Raw genomic sequence first — 13917 nt, forward strand, 5'->3', positions numbered from 1 at the left:
GCGTCTTCTGTTCCGGCTTCACAGTTCCGATGCAGCCGAGATAAACACTGCACAGGCCCCCTCCCCCACGTGTACACGCCCACCCCCCCCCGTGTACTCACCCCCCGCCACCCACCCGTCTCTTGTGTAGACCAGTCATACTGGTAGGAACCACCTGGTTCCACCAGCCCACAGGGGTTTATTGTGTCCGTCCGTCCGACGTGAATCCAAAAATGGGAGGGGTGGGGCTGGGTGGAGAGGGGAGGGTGGAGAGGGGAGGGTGGGGAGGGGCTGGGAGGGGTGGGGCTGGGTGGGGAGGGGCTGGGTGGCGAGGGGCTGGGTGGGGTGGGGCTGGGTGGGGAGGGGCTGGGTGGGGGGTGGGGCTGGTCACCCCGTGGTGCCCTTATAAAACTCAACGTTTAGCCTACTCACGCCGGCTTGTGCCCGCCCTCACAGTCGGCCATATTTGCGGAATACACCACGCCGCCGTTGACCCTGGCCATTGACCGAGCAACCCGACGTTCCTACCAGATCCCTCCGCAGGAATGTGTTGTAGTTATCCCGTTGGGGTCTAGTTGACTGGTGTACGTTTAGGTAGTGGCCCTGTTTGGGCCGTGTAATAAACGTGTTGCATCCAAGTTCAAGCGTGTGCCTCCGTGAAGAACACCACAATAACAAATTACATTTGTAGGGCGCCGTGTATGGAAAGCAGGAAACAGAACCGGGGGAAACGGGCAGAACTAGGAGCTAAAGGTCAATTTAAAGACGTGATTTTTCACGACCGAATTAATTAGCTCTGACGAATCTGTCTTCTGAGCATAGGCAAAGCGTTCCATCGTCTGGAATGTGCACTGGTAACCAAAAAAAAGCCCGATCACTCAAGGAAATGAGCCTTGACCTCAGGGGTGCAGTCCTCAGAAGTCGATCTGAACATCTCCGAGCCCTCTGAGTGTAAGAACGGATCAGTTCCTGCAAATGTCGTGGGGCTAGCCCCTCAAGCGCTTTGCAGGTGAGCAGTAAGCAGCATGATCTTACAGTCCACTCGGATACTTCACTGGTAGCCAGTGCAAAGACAAGAGAACGAGTGTGTGGTGTGTTCACGAAACGGTGTGTGCGCTTTAAGAGGTCTTTGCAGCTGCATTCTCTGAACAAGCTGGAGTCTAACACGTAGTAGTGAGGCTTTCGCGACCAATGTTAAAGGTTTGATTTAAAGCTTTCGTGACTGCGGGGATTCATAGTCTTGGTTCTTTCGGTAAAGTCACGTAGAAGGGAAATAATAAAAATACAAAACAATAAAATGATCACATTTCGACTGCAACACAAGCAATCATCATCATCAGAAAATTTTCTTGCTTCACAGAAAAAAAGTATTGCTGTTTTTTCACACCTGATGATGATTACTTGTGTTGCAGGCGAAATGTGAGAATTTTATTTTGTATTTTTATTTGATTGTTTCCCTTCTACGTGACTTTACCGAAAGAACCAAGAATATAATGTTAAAGGTGTTTGTGTTAGATCGCGTAAGTATAAATGCGTCGTAACCCTCCACCACCCGACACAGCCAGTAAGGTTTGTCACGTAAACAAAACTCGCCAATTAGTTACTTCAGCCCACCGGTGTTGGAGAGTAAAATCCACATGTACGATTTGATTACGTTTCGCCCGACTATTCTGGCAAATCGCCCGATGATGCTGGATGTAAATACCAAATGGTACTCGGGAATATGAAGCTGTGTTCTCGAGTATGTTTAATGTAAAACATTTACAGCACATTTTAGAGGATATCTCTTTAGTGCAAGCGGATGAGTAACTCGCATTTTCAAACTTTTGAGCCAGCGTGTCAGATTCATTTGATTCTCAGAAGTTTTTGTAAATACATTCCTTTAAGTTGTTACTTCAGACCCATGTTATATATATTGAAACTAATATTAACTATATTCTTGCATTTTGCAGAAAACTGATACAAATGCAGTTATACTCCGATTATAAATAAACGAAAACCACGATTCTTCAATGGATGGTAATAAGCAATGACAGTAGCTGTGAACACAAGAAAATACACGCACATTAACAAGTTGAATAGTTTACGTATGCGTTTAATGTAACATAAAAATTACAGAGCACTCAAAAATGTAGCAGTGGGCCCTCAGCAGATGTGCACACATGCTCCAGCACAGGCGCTTCTGAGATTATGGCTGCCCAAGGGAAGTGGGTAACAGCGCTGCTCTATAGTAACTTTGGTGCACGTGCGCTGGTCCTGTCACAAACTTGGGAAACGCAATTTAAAGAAATGCGCAGTAAAAGTACCAATTCGATAACAAAAAAAACGCCCTAAAAATGTAATAACTGAAAAAAATAATGAGCCAGGAAATTTGGAACTGATGTGGCTTAACTCCAAGTGGTGGCCTTACTCTTTACTGCTGTTTGTGATGATGCAAAATGTAACATTTCGTCGTGTAATTACACTGGTAGCACATGAACAAAATAACGTGCACAAACCATTCTCCTTAACACTGGCAGTTTCCCAGTCATTTTACAAGGGAGATCCGCGTTGTGTGAGCACGGTTACAAAACATGTCGACATTTCAGAGAGCAAATACAGGGTCCTTAAGAAATATTGCACAACAAACGAAATATTTAAGTCATAAACGAAACACGCACACGGGGCACAAACAGTGCAAGTGTAATAGGAATATTTAGATAAGATCTATTTGAGTCTAAAAGTAACATACACATGCGAATCGAAAGGCAGTGCAAACGTGGGAGTAAGGCGCCAGAAGGGTTCGGTACCAGTGCAAGTAGGCTCTGCTTTGGTTTAGTAGGAAAGTAAAGAGGGGGAGTGAAGGGAGGGAACCAAGATGGAGCCGAGTGGCCAAGTGGATTCCAAAACGTGGAGGAACACGGACATATTTTTTACCAAAGTTTTAGCCAATGAAATATTTAGTCGGAATAAGGAGGCACTTCTGATGCTACAGGGAGGAATTAGAGAGACAAAATGGTCCTTTAGGTAATTGGAAGATTTGTTAAAGATAAACTTTAGGTTGAAGACAGCCTGGTGATGGTCTCAAGATACCCAGGGGGACACGTAAAGGTTGCAATGATGAGCCCTATATGGGGGTATCAATAGCAAAATGGAGAGTGGAGTGGTATAATGGAATGAGACATTTAAGGTCGATTCAGAAGCTAGGTGGTCGATGGTGTCACAATAAAATATGGGTAGGATGGTGGCTTTAACTATATTCAGATGTAGTCCAGGTGGAATACAGCGTTCGTTTCTGTATAGGAATACAATTGTTTAATTTTGTCAGCCATGTGGTCAATTTGGGTCTTGAAATATATTTGTGAGTCCGAGATATGTTAAGTTGTTAACCTGCTCAATAGAGTGTGTCCAGAGCCACAATATGCATATAAATTAGCTATGAGCAGATGTTTCTGTAGTTGTAGATGTAGCCGCTGTAGGAGAAGCAGTAAGCTGGGCTTTGGCATCAGTGGCTTTAAAAGCAAAGCGAGGCAGCAGAGGCTTTGTAATTTTCATGACCAGCGCAGGGCAGCAACCAGTAACATTTGCTACCACGCAGACATGTAAAACCTAGATAACGCCTTTTTGATTTAAAACTTTGAGATAAAAAAAAGTTTGAGTAACCTATAAAAACAGCCGTAAATATGTGACAGCAGTGCGTGGTAATAAGGCATAGCCAAGTGAAAGGGCCCCGAGAGGCAGTGATCTCGCTTCCTTCTTCACTTGTTCTTGAGGATGTCTCCGTCCACCGTCAAGTCGTACCTGCAGCGGTGACACCACACACGCGCCTCCACCGTGAGCTGTGTCCTCACAGCTCCACATAACAACGGGTCAGCCACTCGAATGGGCTGTACATGATTTGAGGCTATGGCAGTGAAAGTCACCGTCGCAGGAAATATAAATGTCTCACCATTAAGGAATAATCGATTAGTTTGGAAGTACTGCATGTTACAGTATCATCAAGTTTTAATTGTGATTTGTCTTACATGGCACCAAATTATTTAAACAAACCAAGCTCAAAGCAGATTCTAGAATAGGCAGAACATTATACAGACCCTCTCCATTCTAAATTGTAGATAACTTGAGTTCAATGGTGGGTCCCTTCTATCTCAGTTCAACTCGAACAACCACAATAGTTTAATTGTGAAATTCAACAGAAAGACAGGTTCAATAGTGATAGTGTACATTCATGGGCTACTAATCGGTTGCAGAAGTAAATTATATGAGTGTGGGAAATGTGGAATTGGGCCTCTCAGCACGACCCTTCCCTTGTGAAGACTCGAGGCCTAATTCAGAAATGTTTGGCCTTGTATTATCCTGCAGCAGACGAAGTGGTGGCCATAGGTATGTAATAGCCGTGACGTGAAAGAGGAGCTACACTTGGGGTGCATGCAAGGGCGCCCTGTGTTCCACTCACCAGTTGGTGGTGCCTTTTGTCAGGTCAAGGGACTGCACGTCAACCTGAAGCTGGAGATAAAAGAAAGCATTTCCAATGAAACCATTGCTTCTGTCGCATGAGCAATATAGTGACGCAAGGTGTAGCACATTAGAACATGGCGTCAATGTCGTTCATGATGCTTGCCTTTCCCAACAGTTCCTCCTTGGCCAGGAATCCCCCGTCATGCTTGACTGCCAGATCTAGAATGTGTTTTTCCTTCGCTTCGGCAAGTGTCATCGTAAACTCCAATCTACAATGGGTAGATAACAAGTATTATTTGGGTCTTTCGGTAAAGTAACGTAGACATGTTAAAATAATAAATAAACAAAAACTACGACGTTTCGATCGCAACACAAGCGACCGTCATCAGGTGGAAAAAAGGGGGGGGGGGGAAGCCACTAAAGGAAAGCTGTTTTAAAGGTTTAAAATGGGCGTAGCCCAAGCGTCCTGGTATCAGAACGAAGTGGGCGGGGCACAATTTCCCTGGGGCCAGCACAAGTGGAGATGGTGATGTTAATGTAAAATCGGAGAATCAAGAGAAGGGTAGATGCATGAGCCGTGGATAAATTAACAACTTGTGGTACGCCCAATGCAGGGGACACCGCAGGAACTGGAATTGCTTGTCCCGTCTTTAGTAAAATAAAACTAACATCAGAAGGTGACAAGATGGAAACATCACACATAGTTATGACTTAAACTGGCTGATGACGTCCTTCCAACGATTGCGGAGTTTGTACCCATCCTCTCGGTTGAAATTGTGTCTGTATATATGGATGGCTTCATGAACGAATCTTTGTTGATAGCCAGTGGGCTTGAAAAGTACCTTCGTCTTAGAGAAATCAATTTCACGTGAGCCAGCCGCATTAAAACAATGATCAGCCATTAAAACAATATCAACCCTGACTAACAAGTCGTCGGGGGGTTGATAAGATAGGAATAAAGTTATCACTTTAAATTTCGATTTAAAGCTTTCGTGACTGCAGGGATTCATCTTCTTGGTTCTTTCGGTAAAGTTACGTAAAAGGGAAGTGACTTTACCGAAAGAACCAAGAAGAGTTATCACTTTAGTCAACAAAGTGCACGATGAAAAATACTTAAACAATTGAGTAATTCTTTCCCTGGTGTGCTGTCACTCACGTCTCATCGAAGACAGGGTTGATAGACTTCTTAACAGTCGAAGTCTTCCTTTTCCCCAGCCGCCTGCGGTTTGGGTGCATATATATGCGCACGTACACGTTTGCCCCTTCATGCGTTGCTGTCAGAAGGTTTCTGGAGAAGATGAAAACATTGATGAGAACAAGGTAATGGTTCCAAGATAAACTAGCAAGTGTCGGAACAAATGCAAATGTATTTAGGGTGTGCATCGGTTAGTGTCACTTACTTGCATGCGTGCACAACCACAACAAGCTGATTGCGCTGTGCGCTGTGTCGGATGGTGAGCTGAATCTGCCCGAGAGGAGACTCTCCAACACCAGTCTCACTGTTGATACAGACGTGTGGTACACGCAACGAAGACAGCTTTTAGCAAAATGAGTTCAAATATATGGACAGTATTTACATCCAACAGTTACTTACAAAATTAATACGAGTGACATTGTGGTTTGACTATTGTGACATCTACTGCCTAGCCTCTGAACTCACAATAAAAGGTCTTGTTCCGTTATATCACTGGTCCCTCCACTTTGACATTTGTCGAGAATGCCCTTCCCTCTCAGCTTGGGCTCGGCTCCCTCCCCTCCCTCCCCCTTTTAAAATCACTCCGAGCTCAGAATGCACAGTTTGGGCTGCACCTGAATCCAACTCGTTTGCCGTTACTCGTCGCATTCCCGTGATGGTTATAGTCACTCGATGGTGTTCACTTCGCGCTCATCTCCACTCTGACCATTCATTACCTCATCCTTGTTTTTGGTGCAGAATACCTGTTTTTGATGCAATGTGCCTGTTAGTACTTTATTTAGTTATTTTGTTCTTTAAGGACTTTTTGCTTGCACAGCTGACGCTTTCTGTCCCATTGTTGCCTGTCCTCTCTATCACATTCATGTTGTTGTTCTTGTTCTGATGCACCACAGATCTCCCTTACAAACTAGCTGAGCAACTGGCTAACTGGTACTTTCCTTGAAACAAATAAACATTTGAGTAAAAATCTACACGTGGCAGAAACTACGTGTGCACAAGCACACCACACTTACTCCTGCAGCTGCCGGACGCGGCGACGGAGCTCCTGCGTGGAAGCCGGCACGGATATATCTGACGCAATGCTCGGCGTTGGCTCCTTCCCTGGCCCAGCCGCGAGTTTCGTGGCCGCGTGTAATCCAGGTGAAGGCCCTTCCTGCGCATGGGGCCCCTCGCCTCCTTTGTCGGTAATTAGAGACGAGTGGGAGCCCCCTGCCCCTCCGGCCACAGTGCGACCCATGCCATTGGCCTTATTGCCACCCCCTGTTGAATCCTTTTTCTTGCCACGAGGCTTTCCTACTTTCTTCCGAACCAGGTTCTGCCCATCCTGAATGAAGTTTTCTTCCTTAGGCATCACCTTCAAAATCTGAAAAAGACATTTACAGACATTGGTGGCACCAGTTATTTATCCACAGTGGCAAAAAAATGTCATGCAATTGTCAATTAATGTCTGTAGCCACTTGCTGTCACAAACTCGGGAGGTATTTCTTCAACCACTAGTGAAAATTTTATAAATTATTTGAAACACGTTTCATTTGAAATAAAATAGTTTTGCTAAATTACATTTTTTTAAGCGTAAATGTACAACATAGATGGCTGCTAAACGTCTCTATAAATGTGATATTTTTAAAGAAGAGTTTGTTTAACTAAATTTTCGTGAACCACAAATGTATATATAGAAAATACGCCGACCCTGAGAGCCAGTTTCATCTTGATGACGCTGTTTGGCCCAGAGTTGCTCAGCTGGAAGGCCTGGTCCAGAGTCATGCCATCGGCTGCGAGCAAGCGCTTCAGAGGCAGGTTGAAAGAGCCGAGGGAGCACTGCCGATCGTCGTCTTTCACCTGATGGCCACGAGGGGGGTAAGAAAGTCGATTGGAAACCAGTGTTTGTGTAAATGTTGAATTAAAAGAAAACCGATGTCAAAAGGTTTCGTTTCATGCAATTTTGAAATGTAAAAAAAACTATTTTTAGAAATAAATGGTGAACATGCTTGAAAATGTGACATTTTGTAGCATTTGTAATGTTTGATGGGCAGAAGATATGAAGCTCACCTCGATGTCGAGATCTTGGTCAGTGGGGTTGTGGATGCAGAAGGTGAATGGCTGCTCCCAGACTGGGTCATTCGTGTTGTAACAAATCTGTCACAAAGATGTCGGCAAAGTAACAAACACCGATTACCACACAAAATGTAACAAATGGGATTCCGACACGACATTTTTTTAGCATCAGATCAGTGGTCACGCTCGTAGATTAATGAGTCCACTGTTTAAAAGGAATACAGTTTCACGAAACGGTTTTCACAAGTGGATAAGGTGAATGTGTAGAGCCAATAACGTCATTCTGAACAGGTTGCCAATAAATGTCGCTCTCTTGTTATGTTTTACTGCAAACTTCCTTAAGAAGCCAACAGCAGTTGTTTTGCCATCAATATAAAAGCTTTTACCGTATTGACTTTGACTGCAGTTTGCCAGCAACATGATTAGACTTTGCCATTACATTACCCTATTAACATTATGCAAATTTAGATTTTTTTACTTTACATGTACGGAATAATCCTCAAAATAACACTTAATACGGCATTTTTGAAATGTAATGATTCAAAAGCCAGGTGCATGCTATTGAACACAAAATACAGATCCCCTGTAAAGCCTTAACAGACCGTTCGGGAAGGTACTGTTAGTGCGCACCTATGAAGGCCGGCACAGCACACGAGGGGGTGAGTGGACCAACACCATGCCCAGTCATGTTTGTCTCCCCGGTGCTGGTGTTTACAGACTGCACCAGATACTCATTTCAGGCTATGTCGACCTAGGGGAGGCCCAGGACCAGTTCATACATTCTCCACTGTTATTGGTTGTGAAAGGGAGTCGAACTCGGGTCGCCAGGTTTACAGCGCAGTGTGCAAAAAACTGCACTCGCACTCCCCATACTTTCGAATAGGCGCCCAGTGTTTCACAGGCACCTCCTGTATGCTCAGACAGTCGTAAGAAGACACGGGCGGTGGAAGAGCTCTACCTTGCTTTCAAATGTGGTGTGAGAGACGGAGAGCTGCACGAATGGGCTGGGCTCAAGGCTGGTGCCCTTCTTGCCAGACTGGAGACGAGACACGCATCGCACGACGCACGTACACGACTCATGAAGCATTGCAAGTCACATGTGTGCGAACAAGCATGTGTAAACATCCCGAGGGGCGATGTTTACACACGACACCAAGTAGTCATTTGAGGCCGAGTCGACCTCGAGAAGGCCCAGGACCGGTTCAGATAATTGTCACTGGTGGAGGCCGTGATTGGAAATTGAACCCGAGTCGTCGGGTTCGTAGTGCAGTGCGCTAACAATGACACGACCGCCCCCTATAACAGACTCTCGCACACTAACACAAACATAAAAATGTATACCACGAACAAAGAGAAAACTATGAATTAATCAATGCAAACCTAATACGTGTTTTTTTCAACATTAAACAGCAATCTCAAGTTATATGATTAAAGTTATGGTAACTAAAGCATGTATTTAGTCTAATAAATCACATGACTAATTAGTCAATGAAGATTCAGTACCATTCATGACCAAATCACTCAGAATGTACCCCATCTCATTAGACCTTGGATGCTAAGCACGTTTGAGCATGGAAAGCACTTGGATTGGTGACCACCATGTATAAACAGGCTGTCATAAAAATGTGGGGATACATGGCAGGCAGCAGAGAGAGAGAGTGCCGCAAGGTCTGTTGTTGTTCTGTACTCCTAAACTTTCATGTTTATGCTCTACCCCTTCACCAACCCGCACTGACCAGCATAGTGAAGTATGGCAAAATAACCCCCATGGTGTGAGGATAGCATCATGCAGCAGGGGATTTTAACAAGAGCTGTGCCTTATGCATGATCCAACACTCGTTTTTTTAAGTGATATACATTGTTCATTATATATCAAATAAAAGGAACGTGACATTTCCACAATTTGTAGGGCCACCATTGGAGATAAGCGTTGTCACATTGCTTGTTTGAGCAGGTAATCACTTCAACCTTTTAATCACGTCACCAGTCAACTAAAACATGTCACAAACTTGCACCAATTACAATTCATATTTTCATATACTGGTGTCAAGGCTGACAAAGCACAACCCTTTTCTTTATCGTAAGATATTTGTAAAACACATCTTCAATTTCATTGTGCCAAGATATATATATTTTTAAAGGAATATTAAATGTAAAAATAAAAAATTATAAAACTGACACAGCATAAAACAACATGAAGGCCAAACACCGACCTAATTTTCCAACATGTTGCATTATGTAATGCACATTACAAAACCAGACAATGATCAAGTTGCGAATATGCAATGAGGTTGATTATTTTGTTCATATGCGGAGTCATGGGGAGCTGATTTAAGTTGATCAGCTTGTTCGTTTAATACACATTACCATATATGTATATATGCGTATGAGTGTGTGTACATCTCTGGAAGGCCCTGGCATTGATTAGCAGGGAGTAGGCAGTACAGCACATGCAGAACAAGACCAAAGTAGACTCCAGTAAATACAATTGTTACTCCGCTATTAAAATACACCAGCAAATGTCAGCAAGTAAAGCAATGCAAAGAGAATGTAAAAACGTGTCCAGAAAGCAGCACACTGTTGCGTTGATGCAGCGCGAGTGGTTGCAGCAGTGGAAACCCACCTACTCATTCAGCACACAAGTCACTACGCACAAACAAAATTAAAACAAACTCCGCATTGCCCAGTGAAAATTAAGGTGGCCAGGAGGATGCGAGGTGCAGTTACTTCTGGAAGACATCGGCACACACACTCGAGCGTTAGTGGAAGGTAGCCAGCCTCGGGTGAGAGAGCAATTCACATCGCCAAAAGCAATGGAGTTGTGAAACCAGCTGCCCAGGAACTGCAAAGCGATTTAAAAGCACACCGTTAATGAAGCAAAAATGGAATGGAATTATGACACCCAAGAGGTGGATTGTGAGATGTTTTAGTTGATGATCGTTAGCGGTTACCTTGACAGACATATGTGCGGAAGGCTTCTTACTGACATTGAATTCAAACTCAAACAAATTTCGCTGTCATTGAAGAAAAACAATGGTGTTAATTGGATGCGGTCAGCATTACACAGTGCACCTGAACACATGCCGTGTCCAAGTGAACTCCGTGTCAAAGGTAGGAGGCATCAACACAAGCTGCTTCACACCACGGAAGTAAATACAGTTACAACATCACAGTGCGAAACAATGCACAGCAACCAGGGAGTAGCACGGTGTAACACCCTCCGTACACACACGCTTGTCAGAGACCTGGAACAATCCTGCAAAAGCTACATGAGACAAAAACAATGTGTAGATATCACAAACACGTCTGGAATTTCCACCTGCGATGTTTCCTGCTGAAGTGCGTGGGGGATCAGTGGCCAACTTGTGCCTAAAACACTTGCAAGTAGAAATCTGTCGTCACGCTCCGACATAATTCTGCTGCTGGTATTTAGCACTGAGAACCACATAATACAATCATGTTGTCCAATGTACACGCAGCATCAACTCATTGAGCACAAATGGTGTGATTAATGCAAGCTGAAAGCTTAGCACAGAAATAAACCATTCATAGCAGGCTCACAAATCACAATCGTATTTCCAAGTACAATAACTTATTTGTTGAAGAAAAAAATTAGCGGGTGAGAATAAAGCTTGTGAGTAAACAGGTAAAAAACACATTCTGCTACATTTCAATTTAAAGTTAAAATGGGAATTTGTCCGTGGAGTTTGTGTACCCCCTCCCTGCGTCGTGGTTTGTGCTCTGTAACGGGGCTCTGATTGAAATATGTTAAAAATATAATGAATAAAGCATGGGAATTTGTGACACTCGAGAAAACGTTCCACGACAGGTGTGAGAGAGTGAGCTGTGTGTGCGGAGCAGGACTTACCGGCAGGTTCCGTGCACAGTCGAGGTACACGACGAGCAGGGCCGAAGAGAGCCCATCGTTGGCCTGACCTGGGCCGGCACGAATGCTGCCCAGAATCTGCGAGACCACACGCACTAGTTTAGACACGGCAACGCCAACAGCGGAGCGAAAGCTGTAGCACTACCAAAAAAACATGTGGCACCCATTTGATATCGCTAAATGTGTTCAAGCCCAATTCTGACCGCATTTTGTCATTGCTTGTTTTACGTATGTGTGCTCACGTTTTTGTGCGTGTGTGGAGCAGTGGTGTAGTGGTTAGCACACCGTGCTACATTCCTGGAGACCCGAGTTCGATTCCCGCTCACTGCCAATATCAATGTAAACATTGCAACTACGGAGACGAAGTCGGCTAGGAGTGGTACTGGCCACCCACCTCTTCGTCTGCTGTGCCTGCCTTCATAGGTACTCCCTAAGAGCACTTGTCCCAACAGTCTGTTAAGGCTACGTGGGGAATCTGTCTTTTGCCTGTGTGAGTGCTAGTATTTAGGAGTACCTCGTTCAGGCTGCTGGCATCGGTGAGCAGTGAGAGCCACTCCAGCTTGAGGTGCAACTGCCCCGTGTCCACCTCGTCCAGCACAAACCACTGCACAAAAACACCACCACAAATCCTTCGCATACACAGCCAGACCAACAGCAGCACCTCAGCCCATACGCCAAGCTAATCAACCCTACATTACTCCACAAGCCAATACACCAACAAAAACTGCGTAAATATCCCTCACAAACTGTGAGCATCTCCAGAAATAAATTTCACCTATGCCATAGGATGTGTGCAATGTTGACTCACCTCATCCACAACACGCTCCTTTGCCACCTCATTCAAGTCAATAGTCAGACTGAAATACAACAGTAAGGAGGGACAGGCAGTGTTTTATAAGTTGAGTTCATGGCAGAGAATATGTGTGGTGCAACGGAGGGAAGGGCAAGGACCATTGTCAGGAGGAGGGATGCTCTTACCTGCCCAGAAAGTCATCCTTGTCAGGGTCCTCATCAAACAGGGTGGCCTCCAGCTCCTGGCCCGGAACCTCATGCACAATGGCCTGCAGGTGCACAAAACAGAGATCCCCCATATAGGATTTAACAGACTGTTGGGGCAAGTGCTGTTAGAGAGGACCTATAAAGGCCAGAACGCACATGAAGGCGTGGGTGGCTAGCACCACACCCTTCCGCCATTGTCTCCCTAGTGGTGATATTTACATATCGGACCAGGTACTCATTGAAGACTGAGTCGCAGATAATCATCACTGGTGTTGGCCGTGAGTGAGAATCGAACTCGGGTCGTCGAGTTCATAGTGCAGCGCGGTAACCGCTGACATACTGTGTACACTGCCAGCCACACACATATAGCATGCAAAGCCACAGATACATGTAACCACATGAATAAAAACACAATCTATGAGGCAGTAGTTGTACTTTCATAATTATGCAAGCAACAATATGATAAAAGGTCAACAACAAAGATTACATTTCAGGCTTGTAAGCCACTGGGAAAAATTATGTTAGCGAGCACGTATTTAACTTCAGGTCAAACACGGAACAATCGAAGCAACTGATATCCCCATGATGAAATACTACTGTACAGTGCATGTACATCAGCACTGGGTATAAAAAGGTGGCCTCACATGGTGCTTTCCACACCAGCTACTTTTGTGCCATGGTGACCTTTAATAGGTGCTTGCTAACACGGACACATGGGGACAAACTTGCTGTTTTTCCATACCTCATAGACCTCGTTCCAGACAGGGTGCAGGTTCTCTGGAATAGTCTTGCTCTGGAATCTTTGCGGGCCCACGTGAAGCACCGTGTAAGGATCAGACTTGCCCTTAATCATCCCTTTCAAAAGGTTGTCCTTCCGCTGAAGGTCACGTGCCCCCTTCAGGTGTATCCTCAGCACACCCTGCAGATGTGAATAACCGTACAGAGACTCAGGCATGCGATTACAACTTGCATGCACCACCATGGTCCTTTATATACAGTGTGGTTTAAAGTTTTGTGAATGATTAGTTGAATTGTACAATTTCTGTGTACACTTAAAACTGCATCCTGTATACATTAATGCAGTCACTGTATTTACAAATTGAACCAGTTTAAATAAACCGAAAAACTACCACATGACGGGAGACATCAAGCACAAAATAGTTTACGCAAAAGCGTCATGCCACGTTGTCTTAAATGTTCACAAGGCAACAAACCACAAGCATTGGTAATTTCCTGCTCATATGACTGAGTAGCTCAGCAGAATCCTGCTGACAGCTTTCACCGTCAACATGGGAATGGTTTACGGAACTAGCAATGGTGCCAGGCAAATCAACAAAGTACACAACACAATGACAAAGAGTGTTAC

General features: G+C 44.6%; 1 protein-coding gene across 1 annotated transcript in view; it reads right to left on the reverse strand.

The window, feature by feature from the left end:
* Positions 1-3674: 3674 nt before the first annotated feature.
* LOC144934478 (extended synaptotagmin-1-like) overlaps positions 3675-13917 on the reverse strand; it is a 47689-nt gene continuing 37446 nt past the window's right edge. Inside the window, exons 34-48 of the mRNA XM_078860282.1 lie at positions 13294-13470; positions 12531-12613; positions 12361-12409; positions 12067-12156; positions 11535-11630; positions 10435-10680; positions 8625-8702; positions 7661-7747; positions 7301-7450; positions 6625-6974; positions 5817-5915; positions 5573-5704; positions 4580-4685; positions 4415-4464; positions 3675-3759 (exon numbers count right to left, since the gene is read on the reverse strand). Coding sequence (XP_078716408.1) covers positions 3717-3759; positions 4415-4464; positions 4580-4685; positions 5573-5704; positions 5817-5915; positions 6625-6974; positions 7301-7450; positions 7661-7747; positions 8625-8702; positions 10435-10680; positions 11535-11630; positions 12067-12156; positions 12361-12409; positions 12531-12613; positions 13294-13470 — 1836 coding nt within the window. The 3' untranslated portion in view covers positions 3675-3716. The remainder of the gene's footprint in view (positions 3760-4414; positions 4465-4579; positions 4686-5572; positions 5705-5816; positions 5916-6624; positions 6975-7300; positions 7451-7660; positions 7748-8624; positions 8703-10434; positions 10681-11534; positions 11631-12066; positions 12157-12360; positions 12410-12530; positions 12614-13293; positions 13471-13917) is intronic.

The sequence above is a fragment of the Lampetra fluviatilis genome, chromosome 1, assembly GCF_964198595.1.
Source record: "Lampetra fluviatilis chromosome 1, kcLamFluv1.1, whole genome shotgun sequence".
NCBI lineage: Eukaryota > Metazoa > Chordata > Hyperoartia > Petromyzontiformes > Petromyzontidae > Lampetra > Lampetra fluviatilis.